Consider the following 20258-nt stretch of genomic DNA (forward strand, 5'->3'; position numbering starts at 1 on the left):
CTCTCTCTCTTCATCCCTCCCCCTTCTTTCTTTCTTTTTCTTTCTTTCACTCTCTCTCCTTTCCTTCCTTCCTTTCCTTCTTCCTTCCTCTCTCTCTCCATTCCTCCGCCCTTCCTTCCTTTTATTCCTTTTCTTTCACTCTCTCTCCTTTCCTTCCTTCTTCCTTCCTCTCTCTCTCCTTTCCTTCCTTCTTCCTTCCTCTCTCTCTCCATTCCTCCATCCCTTCCTTCCTTTTTATTTCTTTTCTTTCACTCTCTCTCCTTTCCTTCCTCTCTCTCTCTATTCCTCCATCCCTTCCTTCCTTCTTTCTATTTCTTTCTTTCTTTTTCTTTCACTCTCTCTCTCCTTTCCTTCCTTCCTTCCTTCTTCCTTCCTCTCTCTCTCCATTCCTCCGTCCCTTCCTTCCTTTCCTTTCTTTCTCTCTCTCTCTCTCCTTTCCTTCCTCTCTCTCTCTCTATTCCTCCATCCCTTCCTTCCTTCTTTCTATTTCTTTCTTTCTTTTTCTTTCACTCTCTCTCTCTCCTTTCGTTCCTTTCTTCCTTCCTTTCCTTCTTCCTTCCTCTCTCTCTCCATTCCTCCGTCCCTCCTTCCTTTCCTTTCTTTTTTCTTTCACTCTCTCTCCTTTCCTTCCTTCCTCCCTCCCTCTCTGTCTCTCATAGCCTCTTCTTCTCTTCTCCCATCGGGACAAACAGTCTTGTGGCTAAGCCCGATTAATTAATTTAGCGTCCCAGAGTTGGCTGGGTTACCTGAGGCCATCTAGTCTAACCCCCCTCCTCGGGCCGGTCTTCAAAATTCCAGCATCCATGCCAAGTGACTGCCCAGCTCCACATTCAAAGACCAAGCGGCCATCGCCTTACTGGGCCTTTCATGGCACTCTCCAGCCACTTAGGGGGGAAAATCCCTAACATAAAAATTGCCTTAACTTAACTTTTCTGCCTTAACTAATTTTACTTTACTAATTTCACTTAGTTCAACTCAAGTTGAACTTTACTCTACTTTACCAACTTAATCACTTAAATTTTAGCTTAGTTCATTGACTTAACTTACTTTTTACTTTACTAACTTAATTCAGCTCAACTCAACTTAAATTTTCCTTTACTAACTGAACTCAACGCAACTTAATTTTATTTCACTTTACTAACTCAACTCAAATTTTTGGTTAGTTTACTAACTTAACTTAAATTTTAGGTTAGTTTACTAAACTTTACTTTACCCAACTTTACTTAAATTTTAGGTTAGTTTATTAACTTAACTTAACTTTACTTAACTTAAATTTTAGGTTAGTTTACTAACTTAACTTAATTCAACTTAAATTTTAGGTTAGTTTACTAAATTCTTAACTTAACTCAACTTAAATTTTAGGTTAGTTTACTAACTTAACTTAATTCAACTTAAATTTTAGGTTAGTTTACTAAATTCTTAACTTAACTTAAATTTTAGGTTAGTTTACTAACTTAACTTAACAACTCAAATTTTAGGTTAGTTTACTAAACTTTACCCAACTTTACTTAACTTAAAGTTTAGGTTAGTTTACTAACTTAACTTTACTTAACTTAACTTAACTCAATTTAAATTTTAGGTTAGTTTACTAACTTAACTTTACTTTAGTTAACTTTACTTAACTTAAAGTTTAGGTTAGTTTATTAACTTAAGTTTACTTAATGTAACTTAAATTTTAGGTTAGTTTACTAACTTAACTTAAATTTTAGGTTAGTTTACTAACTTCTTAACTTAACTTCATTTTAACTTAAATTTTAGGTTAGTTTACTAACTTCTTAACTTAACTTGACAACTCCCTAATTTTCTCTCCTGCCCTCTGGAAGGAATGAAAAGAATTTTTTGCCCTGATCTTTCTTTTGCTGTTCTTCGCAAAGACCTTTGGGAGAAATGGGCAGCACGGAAATATTTCTTTAATACAGAATTTTTTTTAAAAAAAAATAAAATAAAATGCCATCGCATCTACCCTCCATTGTCTTTGCCCGAGGCGAAAAGATGCCAGCACTTTCCATCCTTGAGCTCATCGCTTAATTCGTAATCTCTTGATTCAGCCCTCTTTTCCTTCCTCTGACTGCATGCCAATTTTTTTTTCTGGTTTATTTTTTTTTACACCGCCTGGAAGTCAGAACCTTAAAAGGTTCGGTCCACCCCAAGTGAAAAGAAAATAGATCTGTTGCCTCCCTTGGTTACACTTTTGTTGAAGTGGCTTCCAGAGAAAATATTTATCTATTTATCCGTCACGGAAGGCCGTTTAAAATTGCCTTTTTCCCGAAGTCACATTCTGACAAAAGTTATCCCCAAATTTTTTGCCCACCTCCCCGAGGTCCAGCCTACTAGCTGCCTCATCCAAGAATTCAGCCTTTTCTCTCTGTTTTAATAAAAATGGAAATAATTGGCCAGCTTTGAAACTTATTTTTCCCATCAAACTTTTCGTGAGCTTTTCATTTGCTTGGCTAAACCGAAAGGACTTCAAATCCCTTGTTATCTCCTCTTCTTTGCTCCAAAACAGGAATAAAACACCTTTCAAAATGAGATGACGGATCTTTCCAAAGTTTCACCCTTCTCCCCAGTTTGACCAGTGGGCATTTCTACTGGTCCATTTTACCGATGGAGCCATCTGTCTGGTTTACATTCTAACCACGAGGTCCATCGTTTTAGGGAAGGAGAGATGGACAAAAATATCGTTTCTTTGCCCCGTTTTCAAGATTTTCTCCAGCCCTCTTGAAGTCGAAAAGTAAAAAAGAGAGTTTGCCTTTCCAACGAAGCCCAACGCAGCTTCAAACTGCCAGAATAATTTTAATCAAAGCGTGAATATTTGTGCTAGCATTTTTTGGGAGTGGGGGGCTGATAAAGATTCCTATTAATGCAATAATGCCAAAATTGGGCATTCTTGGGATGGAGGGCCGTGGGATTATTTTATTCTAAACCCCAGATTCCTTTATAGGACAATTAGCCAATTTGGGGGAGGCTTTTTTTAATCAGGGAAAAAAAACGATGAATTTTAGCTGGCTAAGAAGTGAGAATTATTTGCCCCAAGCCAGGAAAAAAAAGAATAAAAACCTACAGGTGTCCTGACTCTCAAAATTGCCGCTCCACCCCCTCCTCTTGTCGGTCCGTACCCACACAACAGCCCTGCGAGGTAGGACGGACGCAAGCCCAAGTGGGCATTGCTTTAATCCAGGCGAGCCCAGCTGGTGCTAGGAGCCTCGAACCGCCTTTTGGGTGGGGGCCCTAAACCGAGTTTAATCCTGGCCCCACCTGTTTGCTCCTCTCCTCGGCGTGTTTCTGCTCCGTTTCTGCCTGTTCAGCCCGGTCTAAGGCATTCTCCTTGTCCAGTTTAAGCATCTGCATCTTTTTCTTGATGGCTTCCATGGTGCCGGAAAGGTAGCGGGCCCGCGGGTGAAGAAGAAGGGGGATCGACGGGGCAAAAGGGGCACCGAATGGGCGATTGCAACCTGGTGATTGACCCTCTGCTGTTTTTATAGCGGACTCCTCCTGCCAGCTGGCTCCCCAATCTTTCCTTTCTGGGATCTGACCACCCAGGGAGGGGGGGCACGATCATTCTGCAGTGCCCCCACCACCACCCACCACCCGAATCTCCCTCCTGCCTCCCTCCATTGTCCTCCGAAGCCCAGGGAGATGGTTGGAGGGTGAGGACAATGGCCATATTTGGCCCCGATGGGGGGACAGCTGGCCGCTAATAATAGACCTCCCTAAGTGGGGGGGGGGTGTACAGGAGTGTGGGGTGAAAGCTTTGTTCCCGGAGAGAAGGAAGGGCAGGGCAGACGGCCACTCTCTCAAACCAAGCACCGGGGATGTCAGAGCTGGTTTTTCCTGCAGGGTGGACTAGATGGCCTTTGGGGGGTCTCTCCCAGCTCCAGCGTTCCTCTGAGGCTTTGTGGAGGCCTCTGACTGCAAAAGACAGGGACCTTGGCTTACAGCTGTTTGACGAAGGACCATTTCGGAGTTACAACAGTGGCGGTGCTTAGCTCGTGGGTTACAATGCAACCCCTTGGGGGTTTATTTCCTAAGCCACGATCCGACAAACCATGGCTTAGCATCTTAGATGATCCAGTCCCGTTCTGTAGGACCTAGAGAAAAGGGGACAGTTCTTCCTTTGGTTTGTTTGTGTAACTTTATTAAGTTTCAGCCACAAAATAAAATTAAATCTAAGAATACAAGGAAAGAAAGAAAGAAGAAAGAAAGAAAGAAAGAAAAAGAAGAAGAAGAAGAAGAAGAAGAAGGGAGGGGAGGGGAGGGAAGGGAAGGGGGAAGGAAGGAAGGAAGGAAGGAAGGAAGAAAGAAAGAAAGAAAGAAAGAAAGAAAGAAAGAAAGAAAGAAAGAAAGAAAGAAAAGCAATGAGTGGAAACTAATCAAGGAGAGAAGCAACTTAGGAGAAATTTCCTGACAGAGAGAACAATTAACCAGTGGGACAACTTGCCTCCAGAAGTTGTAAAATGCTCCAACACTGGACGTTTTTAAGAAGATGTTGGATAGCCATTTGTCTGATGTGGTGTAGGGTATCCTGCCTAGGCAGGGGGTTGGACTAGAAGACCTCCAAAGTCCCTTCCAACTCTGTTATTTGATATTCTAAGAAAGAAAAAGAAAGAAAGAAAGAAAGAAAGAAAGAAAGAAAGAAAGAAAGAAAGAAGGAGGGAGGGAGGGAAGGAAGGAAGGAAGGAAGGAAAAAAGGAAGGGAGGAAGGAAGGAAGGAAAGACAGACAGATATGGGAAAAGGAAGAACGGGAAGGACCAAGATTTGGAGGAGAAAATTAAAAAAAAAGAAGGGACAGAATGGAAAAGGAATAACTTCTGAATCTCTCTTTGGACCAGATTCAAAGATGCCTCTAAAATTAGCAAATAATACACAATGTTTTGTCATCCACCGATCCAATCGTCAATTTCCTTCGGGAAAAACAATCCCACGGTGATTTAAACAAAGCAAGGTATTTCTTTCATCAAAAAATCAAAAGGCTATTTTAATTTTCTCCCAAGAAAGCCCAATTAGGAACACCCCCCCCCCCACGGCTCCCAAAAGCGGAATTATATATAGGATAATAGCCTTCCCTCTAGTGGCCACTTTGAGTAGGGCAGGTGAAGACAAGAAATTGCAAAAATTAGCCTAAATAAAAATAATCAGGGGTCATATCCGGGTGCATCCCACACTGGGGAGGGCCCTGAGCCCCCCCCCATCTTGCTAGATGCAAAAAAACAGCCTAAAATTGAATAGAAATCGTGTATTTCCAAGCTTGAAACGGTCTGCTCTCTTGTGGCCGTTTCTGGTATGGCAGGGGAAGACAAGAAATTGCATATATTTTCACATAACTATTTGTTAAATCCCAGATCGGAAAAATCCAGAAAGGATGTTCGAAAGACCCAGAACAGACCCAGGTTTCTCCAGAGTTGGAAGGGACTCGGGAGGTCTTCTAGTCCAACCCCCTGCGTAGGGGGACGCTCTGGAAAGACCGTGGAACGATCCCAGCCGCTGTCAGAATATGTTTGATATTTAGTTGAGTTTTGCAGTAGAACAACCTAATATCAAACATATCAGGCAGAGGATGGGCAGAGGGAAGTCGGGCACCCCAAAAACCGCCAAGATGGATCTGCAAGAAAAAGAGAGAAAGAGGAAGATGATGACAATTTGGGATAGAGGCACCCACCACAAGCGTTGCCTGCGTGGATTAAACTCCTGTGATTTATTTATTTTATTTATTTGATGAGCCGAGGTGGCACAGTGTTTAAATGCAGCACTGCAGGCCACTTCAGCTGACTGTTATCTGCAGTTCGGCGGTTCAAATCTCACCGGCTCAAGGTTGACTCAGCCTTCCGTCCTTCTGAGGTGGGTAAAATGAGGACCCGGATTGTTGTTGGGGGCAATATGCTGACTCTGTAAACCGCTTAGAGAGGGCTGAAAGCCCTATGAAGCGGTATATAAGTCTAACTGCTATTGCTATTTAGTTTGTCAAACACGTACGAGACAACAGGTATAAGTATAAACATGGACGGTAGGACAGGGACGTTAAGCACGCTGGTGCGCTTATTCACGCCCCCTTTACGGATCGCTTAGGAATGGGGTGAAGTCCACGCTAGACAGTTTAAGGTTGAAGTTGTGGGCGTTGTGAGGATATAACAACGGAGTCGGGTAGAGCATTCCAGGCGTTGACCACTCCGTTGCCGAAGTCGTATTTTCTGCATTCGAGTTTGGAGCAATTTTACCTTGAGTTTGCATCAATTGTTTACCTGTGTATTATTGCAGTTGAAGGTGACAGGTAGGATGTTGTAGCAGATAATTTTGGGTACTACGCTTAGAACTTAAATCGGCGTAGTTCCAGGTTGTCCAAGCCACAAATTTCGAGCCTGGTGGCGTAAAGGACTCTCTTGTGAGCAGAGGAGTGGAGGAATCTTCTCGTGAAATACCTCTGGGCTCGCTCGATCGTATCAATCTCCGATGTACAATGTGGATTCCTGACAGACGAGCTGTATTCGAGGATTGGTCTGGCAAATGATTTGATCCGCCCAGTTTTCTTTTTTAAAGTAGTCCTTGATTTATGAGCACAACGAACCCAACATTTCTGTGGCTAAGCGAGAACAGTGGTTAAAGGAGGTTTGCCTCATTTTATGACAGGAGGTAGGGAAAGAGATGGAGGGATAGGGAGGGAGGGAGGGAGGGAGGGAAGGAAGGAAGGAAGGAAGGAATGAGACAGGAGTTAGGGACAGAAGGAGATGGATGGATAGGGAAGGAAGGAGAAAGGGAGAGGGAAGGAAGGAGAGAGGAAGGAAAGGAAGGAAGGAAATGAGAGGAAAGAGAGAGGAAGGGAAGGAAGGAGGAATGGAAGGGAGGAGAGAGAAAGGAAAGGAAGGAAGGAAATGAGAGGAAAGAGAGGAAGGGAAGGAAGGAGGAATGGAAGGGAGGAGAGAGAAAGGAAAGGAAGGAAGGAAATGAGAGGGAAAGAGAGAGGAAGGAAAGGAAGGAAGGAAATGAGAAGGAAAGAGAGAGGAAGGGAGGGAAGGGAAGGGAGGGAGGGAGGGAAGGAAGGAGGAATGGAAGGGAGGAGAGAGAAAGGAAAGGAAGGAAGGAAATGAGAGGGAAAGAGAGAGGAAGGAAAGGAAGGAAGGAAATGAGAGAAGGAAAGAGAAAGGGAGGGAAGGAAGGAAAGAGAAGGAAGGAGGGAAGGAAGGGAGAAGAGAGAAAGGAAAGGAAGGAAGGAAATGAGAGAAGGAAAGAGAGAGGGAGGGAAGGGAGGGAAGGAAGGAGGAAAGGAAGGGAGGAGAGAGAAAGGAAAGGAAGGAAGGAAATGAGAGAAGGAAAGAGTGAGGAAGGAAAGGAAGGAAAGAGAAGGAAGGAGGGAAGGAAGGGAGAAGAGAGAAAGGAAAGGAAGGAAGGAGTAAAGGAAGTAGAGAGAGATGGATGGATAGGGAAGGAAGGAAGGAGACAAGAGGTAGGGACAGGAGGAGATGGATGGATAGTGGAGAAAGACGAAGGGAAAGAAAGGAAGGAATGAAAGAAAGAAGGGGAGAAAGGGATAGAGAAGAAAGGAAGGATCTGATTAGCTTAGATTTATACGCTAGCCGCCACACTCAGGGGAGACAAATGATGAATCATCCCATCAAAACATAACCTCTGCATTCCGCTGCAGTCTACCTTTAAACAGCCAACCCAGGCCAACCGTGGGAATTGGGGAGGGGGGCTCTCTCCAGCTGCAGACTGACAAGCCTCCCCCAGCCTCTGCTCCCTCCCAAATTAAACTTTGGACCAAGCCAAGAACAAACTTCAGCCCCAGGAGACGCCCGAAATCTGGACAAACAGAATGCCCTTCCTCCTTTCCCCTCTCCCTGCCTGTTTTCCCGCCTTGATCCATCCCTCTGCTCACTTTTACGACTTACCTGCCACTGCCATAACCCTTCCTGGCATCCCTCTGCCGCTTCGGCAGCCTCTTCCCTTTATAAACATCTCGGGGTGCCTCCGGGCACCGGAGAGGCGCGAATGGCTGTGCCCCATTTCACTGCCCACCCCTTGCGCTCCGGAAGATCAATCCTCCATATTGATTTTTTCGGGGTCCCACCTCAAATCAATACCCCATCAACCTCTCTCCATGCCCTGGTTGACTCAAAACCATGAGATAGATGGAGGTTTAAATTCAGGTGCCTGGCCAGCTTATTTTTGCCCCATTTTTGGGTGGGGTGGGGGGAAAGGGGGCACCAGTGGCTTCCTTCTGGCTGAAGGAAACCCAGGGGGAGAATTTCTTTTTTAAAACTTCTTTAAGAAGTTTTAAGAAAAAACTTAAAGTTTCTTTTTAAAAAGTTTTAAGAAGAAACTTAAAGTTTTAAGAAGAAACGTAAAGTTTCTTTTTTAAAAGTTTTAAGAAGAAACTTAAAGTTTCTTTTTTAAAAGTTTTAAGAAGAAACGTAAAGTTTCTTTTTTAAAAGTTTTAAGAAGAAACTTAAAGTTTCCTTTTAAAAAGTTTTAAGAAGAAACTTAAAATTTCTTTTTTAAAACTTCTTGAAGAAGTTTTAAGAAGAAACTTAAAGTTTATTTTTTTTGAAAAGTTTTAAGAAGAAACGTAAAGTTTCCTTTTAAAAGTTTTAAGAAGAAACTTAAAGTTTCTTTTTTAAAACTTCTTGAAGAAGTTTTAAGAAGGAACGTAAAGTTTCCTTTTTAAAAGCTTTTTAAAACTTTTGTTTTTATTTCTCATACATACGTTCACAAATATACAATCTCATAGCTATTATGAATAATGTAGGTTATCTTTTAACATATTCAAAACAATTCATTTCTCCTCCTAAAGTTAAAAATGTAATCGTGCCATCCCACGCGTCCATCTTGATTTTCAATAACCCTGCTTGTTCTTCCCTCTCCTTTTCTCTTCTTTCTTTCCTCCCCTTCTTCCCCTCCCTCTCCCCTATTCCTCCCCTCTTCTTCCCTCTCTTGCCTTCTCTCCTATCCTTACTTCCCCTCGATTTCTTTCTCTCCTTTTCTCTTCTTTCTTTCCTCCTCTTCTTCCCCTCCCTCTCCCCTACTTCTCCCCACTTCTTCCCCCTCTTCTCCTATTCTTACTTCCCCTCCATTTCTCTCTCTCCTTTTCCCTTTCTTCTTTCCCTCTCCTTTCTTCCCTTCGCCTCCCCTCTTCCCTCTCCTCCTCTCTCCATTCCCTCTTTCCGCAGTTGTGTTTATCTATCACAAGTTATGGCGTTTGAGCAAAACCCAGTTCTGCGTTTACATAACCATCTTAAATTCCCTCTTCCTCATTTTATTTCCCATTTTAATAGTTACACATACATCATCCTTTAAACGTACATTTATATAATATTATCTTTCTATTTTCCCGGGGCAAAGTTTCTCGCACAGAGCCACCGCAGACTTATCGAGTCCCTCCTCCTGAAATCGTCTCCAGATGTTTGGCTTTCTTTAGCCCAAGCTAACATTGGTGGTTTGTGTGGGAAACCACGGTTAACGGGAAGGTTGAGAAGTATTTGTGAGGGAGGGGGAGAAATTAGCTTTGGAAGGGGGGGAGGACGTGGAAGCTGTTGCAGAGAGAGAGAGAGAGAAATAAATCTGCTTTATTTCGACTAAGCCAGGATGGAAAAATGGCCACCTAAGATTGCTTAAAGGAAGTCCCGTCCAATTTGAGGATGGGTGTATTTCCGTGCAAGCTTTGATTCATCCCGGCTAATTAATATCGTGTGTCCTCGGACATTAGTGCAACTCCAATTCTTCTCAGTCCCCCCCACCAACAAAACCCCACCAGCCTTGTTCCATGCCTGGTGTAGCTGGAATGCTAGCTTATTGATCTCTTCCCTTCATCCGATGATGGTCAACGTCGCCCCGGGATGGTTTGAAGGCACATGGTTGGGTGGGCAAGCCCCCATCGACCTTGAGCAAGGAAGAACAGCCTTCCAATATTTGAGTGGCTGCCCCAAAGGGCGGGGGGTCAATTTATTCTCCAAAGCCCCTGAAGGCAGAGGACGAGAAGCCATGGATGGAAACTAACCGAGGAGAGAAGCAACTTGGAATTAAGGAGAAATTTTTTGAGAGTGAGGGCAATGAACCAGTGGAACCGCTTACCACCAGAGGTTGTGGGTCTCCATCACTGGAGGTTTTTAAGAGGAGTCTGGACAGGCGTTTGTCCGAAATGGTCTTAAGGTTTCCTGCTTGAGGAGGGGGTTGGACTAGAAGACCTCCAAGGGCCCTTCCAACACTTTTATTCTGTTATTCTACTTTCCTTCCTTCCTTCCCTCTATCATTGCCCTCCTTCCTTCCTTCCTTCCTTCCTTCCTTCCATCTTTCCCTCTATCATCGCCTTCCTTCTCTCTTTCCTTCCTTCCCTCTATCATCTGCCTTCCTCCCTTCCTTCCTAATCACTGGAGGTTTTCAAGAAGAGACTGGATGTCCATTTATTTGAAATGGTCTGTTCTCCTGCTTGAGTAGGGAGTTGGACTAGAAGACCTCCAAGGACCCTTCCAACACTTTTATTCTGTTATTCTACTTAACTTCCTTCCTTCCTTCCATCTTTCTCTCTATCATCACCTTCCTTCACTCTTCCCTTCCTTCCTTTCCTCTATATCTCTCTCCTTCCTTCCTTCCTTCCATCCATCATCTCTGCTTCCCTCTTTCCTTCCCTTTCGCTCTATCATCTCCTTCCTTCCTTCCTAATCACTGGAGGTTTTCAAGAAGAGACTGGATATCCATTTATTTGAAATGGTCTGTTCTCCTGCTTGAGCAGGGGGTTGGACTAGAAGACCTCCAAGGCCCCTTCCAGCTATGTTATTCTATTTTCCTTCCTTATCACGGGAGTGGGGGGTGGGGTTAAGAGACTGCACAGCCATCAGCCTGAAATGGCATGGGGTGTCCTGCTTGAGCAGGGGTTTGGACTAGAAGACCTCCAAGGGCCCTTCCAGCTCTGTTATTCTGCTATTTTTCCTTCCTTCCTTCCTTATCACGGGGGGGGGGGGTGTTTAAGAGACTGCACAGCCATCACTCTGAAATGGCATAGGGTGTCCTGCTTGAGCAGGGGGTTGGACTAGAAGACCTCCAAGGGCCCTTGAAGGTGATCTACTCAAACGTCCATCTTTCTTCTCCAGATTATTGGAGTTTGGGGGGGGGGGGGTGTCAACCGTTTTTCAAGGGGAGATGGCCAAGAGGACTATCCCTCTAACTTGGTTGGTTGGTCCCAGGCGTTTCTCAACCACCCCGCGAAGCTATTAGTGGGCCTTCCAGCTTCCCCCGTTGACCTTGGCGCTTGGATGCCCCCTGGACCCGTCACACGGAGGGCTGATTCCACTTACTGACACGATGGCCTCAAAATGGAACAGCCCTCTCCACCACCACCCCGTCCTCCCCCCCCCCCCACCCATTATTTGATGAGCCCTCAAGCTGGATGTCATCTGGCTTCCATGCAACCATCTAAAGAGATTTGGAAGGTCCAGTTGGAGAGGAGATTAATTTGGAGATAACGATTTGTTGGAGTCTTTTTTTTTTTAATGGGGAAAAGCTGAGATTTCTACATATAAGAATTAAAAACGGGACAATTTGAACCACGGGGGGTGGGGGGGAGAGAAAAATCGGCTCACCCAGCTTCTAAACAGCCCGACTCCCCTTCCAAATTCGGCACTCAACCCCCCCTCCCTCAGTTAAACGAAGACAGGATGGGGAGGAAATGAAGAGAAGAAATGCCGAAGGAAGGAAAGAATAAATAGTAAATTTGAGAGTCACTTTGCATCAGGCTAAACAGAAAGAAATTGGGAATTCTAGTCCATACACCGGCATGACTTTAGGCCAATCACCGGGAGACAGAGAGTTCTAGTCTTTGCCTGTCTATCTATCTTCCTACCTATTTATCATCTATCTATCTAATTTATCTATCTAATCAATCAATCTATCTAATCTATCTATCTAATTTATCTACCTATCTAAATCAATCAATCAATCAATCAATCAATCAATCTACATCTTCCAAATTTCGCCAAACCTGCCAGAAACCATTAAAAAAAAAAGATCTTTGCTTCAAAGAATGCTTGGTGAAATCCTAAGTTTTGCACTCTGAAAAGCCGAGTGCGAAATTCTCCATCGCTTGGAGAGAGGCGCCCCCTGCTGGCTGGGATGGGTTCAGCTCCCAAGAGGCACCCAAAGAGACCCAAGTTCGACCACTGTTGTTGTTGGTTGCGAAGTTGTGTCCGACCCATCATGACCTCCCTGGACCACGTTCCTCCAGGCCTTCCTGGCCTCTCCCATCCTCTGGAGTCCATTGAAGCTCAGGCTGGCTAGCTGATGAGAGCTAAATAGCTTGAAATAGATCTATACTAGTCTCCCTTTATTTATTTATCAGCAATAGCAATAGCAATAGCAGTAGACTTATATACCGCTTCATAGGCCTTCAGGCCTCTCTAAGCGGTTTACAGAGAGTCAGCATATTGCCCCCAACAATCTGGGTCCTCATTTTACCCACCTCGGAAGGATGGAAGGCTGAGTCAACCCTGAGCCGGTGAGATTTGAACCGCTGACCTGCTGATCTAGCAGTAGCCTGCAGTGCTGCATTTAACCACTGCGCCACCTATATCAGCATAAATATAACACAAAATGTGTAACAAAGGCAACAGTAAAAATATTGGGTTTCTGTCGTGATGGACTCTTGTGACGAGCCGATTGACCGATAATGGAAGCTGTTAGCTTCCTCCCATAATTGGGGCTTACCAGGGGTTGTGACACTATACACACAGACACACACACACATATTTTAAAGTCACAACCCCTGGTATGCCCAAATATGGGAGGAAGTTCACTGCTTCCATTCTCTGTCCATCGGCTCGTCACAAGAGACCATCCAGACAGAAACCCAATATTTTTACTCTTGCCTTTGTTACATTTGTGTTGTATTTGTGCTGATAAATAAATAAAGGGAGACTAGTATAGATCTATTTCAAACTATTTAGCTCTCATCAGCTAGCCATGCCCTTACTGGGAATCGAACCTGTGCTGTATTATGGCTAGCTGATGAGAGCTAAATAGCTTGAAATAGATCTATACTAGTCTCCCTTTATTTATTTATCAGCACAAATACAACACACACAGACACACATATATATCCACAAAATGAAAACGTTTTTTTAAAAAAATGCCACGATCTTAGTTTACTATGTTGAGTTTTCAAGCCAACTTTCGCCTGGGGTTTTTGCCCAGCAGGATGGAAAAACCCCATGATGATAAATTGTGGTTATTTCCCCCCCCCCCCTTTCCTACCCACTCAAACCAAGTTTCCTTACTCTGGAAGAGATTTTTGCAACCATCTAACAACAACAACAACAAAAGGCAAAGGAAGTGTGTGTTTGCGAGGCAAATGGCCCGTTTTATTTCAAACAGCCCAACTCAAAGAGAAGACCCTGAGCGAGCCGGTTCAGGAGCGAGGTTCGAAAGGTGCCACCTCCCCGAAGGACACGGGGCACGGTGCCACGCAGCCACGGGGAAGGGGTGGCTCTTGAAGTGCTTTCCTGCCCTGAAGTGTAAAAAGAGGACACCCCCAAAAATGTTCTTTCTCTCTCTCTCGGACGATCCCCCGCGGGCGGAGCGTGGGAAAGGCCGCCCCGGAAACGCCCCACGCGCCGCAGGGACCTTCTCTCTCGCATCAGCCGCGGCACGACGACGTCCGGTAGTTTCCCCTACGGGAAGCGAAGCTGCTTTCTGGCCAAGGTCATCAGGGCGCCGTCGAAAAGTCCAAGGTAAGATTTTTTTTTCCCGGAGCGGGCCAAAAGTCTCGTACGACTCGGCCCGATCCTGGGTTTGTTCGGCATGCTGGGAGAACGAGTCTTTAGTCAATAATTTAAGAGGCGGAGGGAAACAAAAAGGAGAAAAAAATAAAAGAATAAAGGGGCACGGGGAAAGGAGAGGCTTATTTAAAAAACCATCCAGGCTTGTTTCGAAGGAGGGAGGGAAGGAAGGAAGGAAGGAAGGAGGGAGGGAGGGAGGGAGGGAAGGAAGGAAGGGAGGTCTTTCTCCAACTTTACTTCCACCCCACGATATTTTCACAGCAAGGCTTCGAAACACAGAAGCCACAGAAGGGGATTTGAGGCAAGCCCAGATCTTTTGGTCCAGATTTGGGGAGAGAAAGGGGGGGAGGGAGGGAATAGTTGTGCCCACCCTGAGCAAAAGGGGGGGGGGGGACAGGAATGTCACAGGGTGCTTTCCAGAGTGTTGTAGTTGTCTTTGAAACTCTTGAGTTCCAGGAAGTGCTTGGCTCGCTTGCTCTTCTGGCTGGAAGGGAGGTAGGTGACCTGAATGGTTGGGCTGGAGGAGTCGGAGGAGAGAGTGAGGTCCTTGGCCGCCGACTGGTGCTGGCGCTGGCTGCTCTCACCCCGGGCTTTGATGCTGTGGGAAGAAGGGGCGACGGTTAGAGTGGAGTCGAGAATAGAATAATAGAATGAAGAAGAGAAGAGAGAATGAAAGAAGAGAATAAAATAAATATTAGAATATGGAAGAATAGAGCAGAATAATGGAATGAAGAAGAGAGAATAGAATAATGGAATGAAGAGGACAATAAAGAATACAATAGAATAAGAATATAGAATAGAATAATGGAATGAAGAAGAGAAAGAAGAAAATAAAATAAAGATTATAATAGAATATAGAAGAAAGAATAGAATAATGGAATGAAGAAGAAAGAATAGAATAATAGAATGAAGAGGACAATAAAGAATACAATAGAATAAAATAGAATAGAATATAGAATAGAATAATGGAATGAAGAAAAGAAAGAGTAGATTAAAGAATATAGAACAATAGAATAGAATAATGGGATGAAGAATAAAATAGAATGGAATGAAGAAGAGAAGAAAGAATAGAATATAGAACAGAATAATGGAATGAAGAGAAGAAAAGAAAGAATAGACTAAAGAATAGAATATAGAATAATAGAATAGACTAATGGAATGAAAGAAGAGAATAAAATTAGAATAGAATATAGAAGAATAGAATAGACTAATGGAATGAAGAAGAGAGAATAGAATAATAGAATGAAGAGGACAATAAAGAATAGAATAAAGAATATAATAGAATAAGATAGAACGGAATAGAATATAAAATAGAATAATGGAATGAAGAAGAGAATAGAATGGAACGAAGAAGAGAAGAATAGAATAGAATATAGAATAGAATAATGGAATGAAGAAGAGAATAGAGAAGAGAAGAGAAGAGAATAGGATAACAGAGTCGGAAGGGACCTTGGAGGCCTTCTAGTCCAACCCCCTGCCTGGGCAGGAAACCCTGCACCGCTTCAGACAAAGGCTTATCCAACCTCTCCTTAAAAACTCCCAGGGTTCAACTCACATTGTGACCAGCTCATTCAAGGCCTCCTTAAACTTGAGGAATTCCACTTTGCCGAACGCCTGGGGCAGAAAGAGAGGAAAAAACATTTATAAATGTTTTTTATAAAGCTGCCTGAACTGAGACAGACAAACACCGCCCCCACTCTCCCCAACCACCTTTCAGCCCTGGAAGGCAGGTGTGTGTGTGTGTGGGGCACCTTACCCCTGTCCCGTAGCGGGCCTTCTCGTACCCGTCCAGGAGGGCATCGATCAGCGTCTTCCGCAACCCTTTCAAGGGGCTGCTGGAGTTGCGGAGATCCATCAGGTAAGCCTGGAAGTTTTTCTCCACTAGCAGCTTGGGGTACCGGCCCTCCATCGAGTAGGGGATCTCTGCGGAAGGAAGTGTGGAAGGGACATGTGTACCGCGTGTCCCTGCCTAAGGCGGGACTAGAACTCACAACCTCCTGGTGATTGGCTCAACGTCACTCAACTGGCTTTCCTAGCTAAGGCGGGACTAGAACTCACAAACTCCTGGTGATTGGCCCAAAGACACCCAGCTGGCTTTCCTGGCTAAGGCGGGACTAGAACTCACAAACTCCTGGTGATTGGCTCAAAGTCACCCAGCTGGGTTTCCTGGCTAAGGCGGGACTAGAACTCACTGTCTCCTGGTTTCCAACTTGATGCCTTTAACTGACACGTCTAACAAGGTCATCTATAAAACCCAAAGTTTTATAACCCTCCCTCCCTTGCCCCCTCCTCTGTTATCTTCTCACAGCCCATGTTGCCCAACCGGGGGGCCAGGGCAGCTGAAATGAAACCGAATGCAACCCCCCCCCCCCAGTTGCTCTCTGCGGGGCCCCCTCCTCGTTTTTTACCTGTGTCTCGGATGGCGTCCAAAGCCTTCATCCGATAGACGTAGTCGTAAGGGACTGGAAAGGAGACAGGGAGGGGGCAGGTTACTTGGGGGGTCTCCTGGGCTTCTGCCCTCGTCCCCCCGCCCGCCCACCCACCCGCAGATTCCGGGCTCCAGTACATGGGTTTCTAGGCGACTCGAGTTGTAGCAGCCGAGTGTCGCTGTACTGCAGCAGCCGAGGCTCGTATCTGATGTCCTGAACCCGGGAGAGTCGGATGTCAATCTCCTCCTTGAGTCCCTGAACGGAGAGAGAAATAGAAACGAGAGAGAGAGGGAAGGGAGAAAGAGAGAAAGAAAGAGAGAAGGGGGAAAGAGGGAAGGGAGAAAAAGGGGAAAGAGAAGGGAGAAAGAGAGAAGGGAGAAAGAGAAAAAGGGGAAAGAGAAGGGAGAAAGAGAGAGAGAGAAGGGAGAAAGAGAAGGAGAAAGAGAAAAAGGGGAAAGAGAAGGGAGAAAGAGAGAAAGAGAGAAGGGAAAAAGAGAAAAAGGGGAAAGAGAAGGGAGAAAGAGAGAGAAAGAGAGAAGGGAGAAAGAGAGAAGGAGAAAGAGAAAAAGGGGAGAGAAGGGAGAAAGAGAGAAAGAGAAAAGGGAGAAAGAGAGGGAAGGGAGAACGAGAGGGAAGGGAGAAAGAGAAGGAAGGTAGAAAGAGACAGAAAGAGAGAAGGGAGAAAGAAAGAGGGAAGGGATAGAGAGAAAGGAGAGAGAGAGAAAGAAGGGAGAGAGAGAGAGAGAGAGAGAAGGGAGAAAGAGAGAGAGGAAGAGGGGGAATGGAGAGATGGGGGGGGGCGGGAGGAGACAAAGATTAGCTTCCCACACCCTTCCAGCACTGATGATGTTATCTAGTTGGGTCACAAAACGTCTGAAAGAAACCCCCCCCCAATCGCAGAGAAGCCCAAGGAGCCTTCCCCCTCGGGGGTCCCTTTTGAGCCCCCCGCTCTCCGCATCTGAGAGAATATTGCCATTGTCTGGAATGGGGCCCCAAGTTTTTTCACTGCTTTTAAGATTCATTTTTTAAGTACGAAATCAAGGGGGGGGGGGTGCCAGGTGAATTCCCAAAGTGTCCCCCCCCCCCCCCAAAAAAAATCCGGATGGGAAAAGACAACAGTTGGTCCACCAACCTTGGGGGCGTGTTGACCCACCGGCACGTGGGGGCCCCGGCGAGACTTCATGGCGAAGCGCATGATCTGCCTCTTGACGAAGATGAAGAGCAGGACGAAGACCTTGAGGGGGGGGGGGAGAGGGGAGGGCCGGTGAGGGTCCCGAGGAAGAGAGGAGGCAGGAGACGCAGAGGGGACCCTCCCCAGCTGCAAGAAGGGGCAGCCTAGCCTACATCACGGGGGTGGTGGTCTCGTGGGGGATAGCCCAGGAAGGTTGAGATGCCAAAGTTTGAACACCCCCCCCTCCACCGAGAAAAACCAGCAAAGAAGAGTAATGAAATAATGACAACAATCATTATCATCTTTGTTTAGCGCCCTCATCATCCCTCTTGGGGGAGGGAGGGGGGTCTTGGGCAACTGAATGGAGCTAGCAGAGCGTTTTAAGGGCCGGCTGCCTTTCCCATCGCCAGGGCGGAGTTTTGTTCAGCAGATACGGTATATTCTCAACCTGCCCAGAGGGAGAAATATCTGCCTATTCCTAGGATCGAACTCACAAGCCTCCTGATCGTGAGGCCACAGCTCCACCTCTGGGCCAGGGGTGGGTCGCCCCCCCCCCCAGCATGGCTGCACAAAATTGTTTTGAAGGCCACCCGTCTCCCCATGCAAGGGAGTAATTCTGACATCTCTGACGTGTGTCTGTACAGTGTGTCACTCACTCACACACACACACAAACACACACTTTAAAACATACACTTCAATATTGACAAAATGTGAGGGGCTGCGCTCACTTCTGTGATATACTGTATATAAACACAACATTTGTGTTTTTTTCGTTTGTCAAAGCCCCTGCGATGCCCAAACATGGGAAGGAGCAAACTGCTTCCCTACATGCATGCATCTACATGTATACCTGTATACTGGACACATACATACACAAACACGTGTGTGTGTGTGTGTGTATGTAGGATGTATGTGTGTGTGCATATATATATAATATGTACATATATACACACTATATATAGTGTGTGTGTATATAGTATATATTAGATATATACACACAGTGTGTATATAGTATATATCTACACGCATAGTGTATGTGTGTATATATATAGTGTGTGTATATAGTATATATGTATACATATAGTATGTATATAGTATATATGTATATATATACACAGTGTGTATACAGTATAATTCTACAAACACATATATAGTGTGCATGTGTATAATGTGTGTATATAGTATATATGTATATATATACACACAGTGTGTATATAGTATATATCTACACACATACACATTTGTGTGTATATATATAAATATATGTACATATATACACACTATATATATATGTATATAGTGTGTGTGTGTGCATATAGTATATATTAGATATATACAGTGTGTATATAGTATATATCTAAACACACACACATATATATAGTGTGTATGTGTGTGTATATAGTATATATGTATATATATATATATAGCGTATGTATATATATGTATATATCTACACACACAGTGTGTATATATATCTACACACACACATTTGTGTGTATATATATATATACACACATACACACACACACATATATATATACACACACACATAGTGTGTATATAGTATATATCTACACACACACACACATATACATATAGTGTGTGTGTATATAGTATATATGTACATATATATACATACATGTATATTTTATATATAAGGCATGTATTATGGACTATATCAATAATATTAATAATAAATCAAATGGACGATCTGACGTCTCTTTCGAAAGCTACAGACTCCAACTCCCATCACCCAAGCTAAAACCTCCCTCCCCATGGACTACAAAGCCCATCGTCCAAGGCACCTCCCCCTCCCCGCCGTTTCTTTCCCTCTCCACCTCCCCCCCCCCGCCTTGCTGGGTTTCCATCCCCGAAGCCGCAGCGGCTGGGGGCGATGGGCTCTGTAGTCCCACCCTCCCTTCCCCACCCCCTCATGAAGGGAAGGGAGAAGGCGAAAGGCGTCCGAGGGTCGCGGATTGGCCTCACCAGGCTCCCGTAGGCCATCACCAGCACCACGTTCACCCCGGAAAGCCAGTTGCTGGACGTCCCGGGCGAAGAGGTGGAGGGAGAAGAGGAAGAGGGGGAGGACGACGACGAGGCGGCGGAGGCGGCGGAGGCAGAGGAAGCGGAGCCCGCCATGGCCGGGCAAGGCTCCTGGCCCGGCCGCCCTTAGGGCCGCACAACATGGCCGCCGCCGGAGCCGCCCGCGCGCCGGTCACGTGCCCATGGCCACGCCTCCCTGCCCTACGAGACGGGCGAAACGCTAAGGAGAGGAAGTTGGGGAGGAGTCAGCTGACCGGAAGCAAGGGGGAAACCACGAAGAGAAAGGCGCCTGGCTCTGGCGGCCATATTGGAAAGCCCAAGAGGACGGGCCCGAGAGGCGTTCTCTACGCCCGACACGTCCGGTTCTCAAGGGAAGGCCGTAGAGTGGCGGGGTTAGCCAAAGCTCCAAATTAAATATTTTTTTTTAAAAAAAACCCCGCAAAAGTTCCAAAATTTAACCAGGAGGGAGACGAACGAATCGGTAGAGGATTTTGCCCGTTCGCCGGATTATTTTGCTTTTCAAACGTGCGCCGCAACCCCCGCATTGTGGGAAGCCTGTCGCACGGGAACCGGAACTATCCCTTCTCTTTCTTTCCCACAAAAGGCTCCCATGAAAGGAGGATAAGTTTGCAGGAGAAACGATGATTGGGGGGGGGGGAAGAGGGAGCCAAACAGAGTCACGTGCTCGGAGGCGGGGCCAAAAGAGGGGAAGAACCGAGGAAAACAAACACAGGGAAGGAAAGAGGGGGGAGGGGGGAAACCGCACCTCATCTTCCTTTTCTCCCCCCCGCCCCCGCGCGCAGGCGCGCTGGCCGCTATCCCCGCGGGCGAAGGGGGGCGTGCCGCGGACACTTGACGC

At 45.6% G+C, this 20258-nt stretch overlaps 2 protein-coding genes across 6 annotated transcripts in view; both read right to left on the minus strand.

Annotated features, from left to right (window-relative positions):
* The window catches only part of LOC116519874 (tropomyosin alpha-3 chain), a 44223-nt gene extending 40854 nt beyond the window's left edge, over window positions 1–3369 (minus strand). For all 5 annotated transcript variants that reach the window (XM_032233964.1, XM_032233962.1, XM_032233965.1 and 2 more), the window contains exon 1: window positions 3256–3369. In XM_032233964.1, the coding sequence (XP_032089855.1) occupies window positions 3256–3369 (114 nt within the window). The remainder of the gene's footprint in view (window positions 1–3255) is intronic.
* Window positions 3370–14068: 10699 nt separating this feature from the next.
* On the minus strand, window positions 14069–19609 carry C17H1orf43 (chromosome 17 C1orf43 homolog). The gene is made up of 7 exons (XM_032234363.1): window positions 19343–19609; window positions 17317–17418; window positions 16322–16439; window positions 16164–16217; window positions 15512–15678; window positions 15311–15369; window positions 14069–14353 (listed from the first exon to the last, which is right to left on the minus strand). Exons 1-7 carry the CDS (start codon window positions 19493–19495, stop codon window positions 14158–14160), a joined length of 849 nt encoding a protein of 282 aa, XP_032090254.1. The 5' UTR covers window positions 19496–19609; the 3' UTR covers window positions 14069–14157.
* Between the last annotated feature and the right edge of the window lie 649 nt (window positions 19610–20258).

Source organism: Thamnophis elegans, chromosome 17 (assembly GCF_009769535.1).
Source record: "Thamnophis elegans isolate rThaEle1 chromosome 17, rThaEle1.pri, whole genome shotgun sequence".
NCBI classification, from domain to species: Eukaryota; Metazoa; Chordata; class Lepidosauria; order Squamata; family Colubridae; genus Thamnophis; species Thamnophis elegans.

Excerpts from the sequence above, each read along its gene's own strand:
- C17H1orf43 (XM_032234363.1), bottom strand. The coding sequence starts at position 19,495 with ATGGCGGGCTCCGCTTCCTCTGCCTCCGCCGCCTCCGCCGCCTCGTCG. Across the intron at positions 17,419-19,342 it reads TGATGGCCTACGGGAGCCTG|GTCTTCGTCCTGCTCTTCAT; the intron begins GTGAGGCCAATC and ends CCCCCCCTCAAG. Across the intron at positions 16,440-17,316 it reads TGGGTCAACACGCCCCCAAG|GGACTCAAGGAGGAGATTGA; the intron begins GTTGGTGGACCA and ends CTCTCCGTTCAG.